This window comes from Ictalurus furcatus, chromosome 1 (assembly GCF_023375685.1).
Source record: "Ictalurus furcatus strain D&B chromosome 1, Billie_1.0, whole genome shotgun sequence".
Taxonomy (NCBI): Eukaryota; Metazoa; Chordata; class Actinopteri; order Siluriformes; family Ictaluridae; genus Ictalurus; species Ictalurus furcatus.
In genome coordinates, this window is record NC_071255.1 from 2,159,237 (window position 1) to 2,162,559 (window position 3,323).

A 3,323-nucleotide genomic window follows, 5' to 3' on the forward strand; every position below is an offset into this window, starting at 1 on the left:
CTCTCTCTCATATTCCCTCACACTCTCTCTCTCTCTCATATTCCCTCACACTCTCTCTCTCTCTCTCTCTCTCTCTCATATTCCCTCACACTCTCTCTCTCTCTCATATTCCCTCACACTCTCTTCTCTCTCTTCTCTCTCTCTCTCATATTCCCTCACTCGCTCTCGCTCTCGCTCTCTCATTCTCATATTCCCTCACACTCTCTCTCTCTCTCTCTCACTCATATTCCCTCACTCTCACACTGTCTCTCTCTCGCTCATATTCCCTCACACTCTCTCTCTCTCTCACTCATATTCCCTCACTCTCTCTCTCTCTCTCTCTCATATTCCCTCACTCTCTCTCTCTCTCTCTCATATTCCCTCACACTCTCTCTCTCTCTCTTCTCTCTCTCTCATATTCCCTCACACTCTCTCTCTCTCATATTCCCTCACACTCTCTCTCTCTCTCTCTCTCTCATTCCCTCTCTCTCATTCCCTCACTCTCTCTCTCTCTCTCTTCTCTCTCTCTCATATTCCCTCACACTCTCTCTCGCTCTTCTCTCTCTCTCATATTCCCTCACACTCTCTCTCTCTCATATTCCCTCACACTCTCTCTCTCTCTCATTCCCTCTCTCTCATTCCCTCACTCTCTCTCTCTCTCTCTCTCTCTCTCTCATATTCCCTCACTCTCTCTCTCTCTCTCTCATTCTCTCTCTCTCATATATTCCCTCACACTCTCTCTCTCATTCCCTCTCTCTCTCATTCCCCCTCTCTCTCTCTCTCTCTCTCATATTCCCTCACTCACTCTCTCTCTCTCTCTCTCTCATATTCCCTCTCTCTCTCTCTCATTCCTTCCTACTCTCTCCCACCCTCTCCTGCTCTCCCTCCCTCTCTCTCATTCCCTCAATCTCTCTCTCATTCTCTCTCTCTCTCATTCCCCCCCCCCTCTCTCTCTCGCTCTCTCTCTCTTATTCCCTCACACACTCTCTCTCTCATTCCTTCCTACTCTCTCGCACCCTCTCCTGGTCTCTCTCTCTCTCATTCCCTCACACTCTCTCCCACCTTCTCCTTGTCTCTCTGTCTCTCTCTCTCATCCTTTCTCTCTGTCCATATTTCTCTTGCTGTCTCTCTTTTCTCTCACTCTCTCTTTTACTGTCTGTCCACCTCTCTCTCTCTTTCTCGCAGTGGTAGGAGAGAAGGAGCGGCAGAGCGGGACAGTCAGTGTGAGGACGAGAGGTGGGAAACAACTTGGGCAAAGGTCACTGGAGGAAGTGATGACATCACTGACGGAGCTCCGAGAAAGCCGCAGCAACCAGGAGCATTTCTGAAAAAGCTCATGTTGCTGAACAGACGTGTGTGTGTGTGTGTGTGAGAGAGAGAGAAAGAGAGAGGGTCATCCTGTCGTCCATGCTTGTGTGTGATATTTATAATAAAATCATGTCGTTTGTGAACGTCGCCTTGTGCTTCGTGTTTCCGATACGTCATGTCATCCGGTGTCCCACAATGCCTTGTGCCTTTATGAACGGTGTAGTGTCCTTCCCTATTAAATACGGCAGTGTTACAACAAAAGAGGCATTCCTGTAGTAGCTAACAACTAGCTGTGGAATAGCTACCGAGGCGGACGAACACGGTTTTTCACGCCGTGAAAGACACGAACCGACACGTCGTGTGAGAATGTAGTGATAATGAAGACGTTACTTATTAAAAATGAATCTCCACAGCAGCAGTGCGGCGGTACGGCTCGTGTGTTACGCTCGGTTTTCGTGGCTGCCCCGTCTGGCTCTCTTTCCCGCCGGCTAAAAATAATAGCTGTTGAACTTTAGGCGACCTGGAGCGCTGGAGGAAGAATCACTTCTTTTGTAGGAGAGAGAGAGAGATGGCTATCGTGATGCTCTTTCTTGGAATCAGAAGGCGCAAATTGACCCCAGAGTCGTTCGTACAGATACTTCAGTGTGGATCAGGTTAGCAAGAAAATTCTAATAATTGTAACTAATAATAATTATAATAATAAAGTAAGAAGAAAAACTAAGAACATCAGTACAATTACTGTATAAAAAAAAAATCTTTACCCCACACACACACATACACACACACTCACTGAATTCCCCCTCTGTGTCCAACTCGTCATGTGGAACAAAACCAGACTTTTTCTGTCAAGGAAGTCTGCTCAGGTGTGTGTGTGTGTGTGTGTGTGTCTGTGTGTGTGTGTGTGTGTGTAGTCTGACCATGTTTTGGTTTTGTGTGTGCCCTTGCCTGAGACTCGTTTGTTGTGTCCTTGTCCTAGTGCAAGTGTTTTGACCTGGTCGAGTGTGTGTGTGTGTGCGTGTGTGCGCATACCCTGTTTATGTGAGTTATGTGTGTTTTGTCCTTGTCTGAGGACTTTGTGAATGTGTGTGTGTGTGTGTTCCGTGACCCTGCCTGAAGTAAGTGTGTGTGTGTCACTCTGAGTGACTCTGATTATTTCCAGCCCACTGCTTTCTCCCAATTAGAGAAATGTGCGTTCAGAGTTTCCTGTTTTCATGAAAACACACTCGTCCTCTTTATTCACTTCTTCCAATTTTAGTCATGTCTCTCCTACGTCTCTCTCTTTCTTCTTCTGTGTTCCTTAAGAGATGTAATCTGTTTTCCGCTCATTAGCAGCCCCTCAACACATACCGCTTCAGTAACCATGTTAACGTTCTCATCCTGAATTCCGATAAAAACCCAGGAACAGCGTCGCCAAGAGTCATAAATTCTCTTTAAAGTTATGTTTATAATCATTCTTTTACGTGACGTAGCGTGTGCAAAACTTGCAAAAACCCCAAACCCACAGCCAAAGAAATAAAAATAAAAAAATCAACCAGTGGCAGAAAGTCGGGTGTGGCTCAGTTCCACTGTAAAATCATCCACCTAGCAATGATTACTGTTCTTTAAAAGAATAGAATTAGCAGAATTAGCATTACAGGGTTGTCTGTTTCTATTCCAAACACTAGAGGCTGCGACTCGTTAGCAGTCCCTACGTCAAAGGTCAGCCATTTTGGCTCATTTCCAAACGCTAAAATTCTAGGGCACTAGTTACTGTTCCTATTCAAATTTTGGTTCTATCCCAAATGACATTTATTTATTTATTTATTGGGGGGGTCTTTTGTACCAAAATACTAGAAATCACAACTAGTTATTGCTCTTGCTAGGACATCGGCCATTGTGTCTCTGCTTAAAACGGCAGAAGTATCGCTAGAACGTTGGCTGTTTCGGTTCCGCACCAAATTCTAGGTTTGACGCTAGTACCTAGTTAGCTGTTTTCAAAAGGTCAGTGAGTTCGGATCTGTCCTAAATGCTAGAACCTTGGATGGTTAGTGTGGCTT

General features: G+C 45.5%; 1 protein-coding gene across 2 annotated transcripts in view; it reads left to right on the forward strand.

Moving 5' to 3' along the window:
- The window catches only part of tars2 (threonyl-tRNA synthetase 2, mitochondrial), a 14,476-nt gene extending 13,046 nt beyond the window's left edge, over window positions 1–1,430 (forward strand). For both annotated transcript variants that reach the window (XM_053650166.1, XM_053650084.1), the window contains one exon: window positions 1,165–1,430. In XM_053650166.1, coding sequence (XP_053506141.1) covers window positions 1,165–1,307 — 143 coding nt within the window. In that variant the 3' untranslated portion in view covers window positions 1,308–1,430. The remainder of the gene's footprint in view (window positions 1–1,164) is intronic.
- Window positions 1,431–3,323: the final 1,893 nt, after the last annotated feature.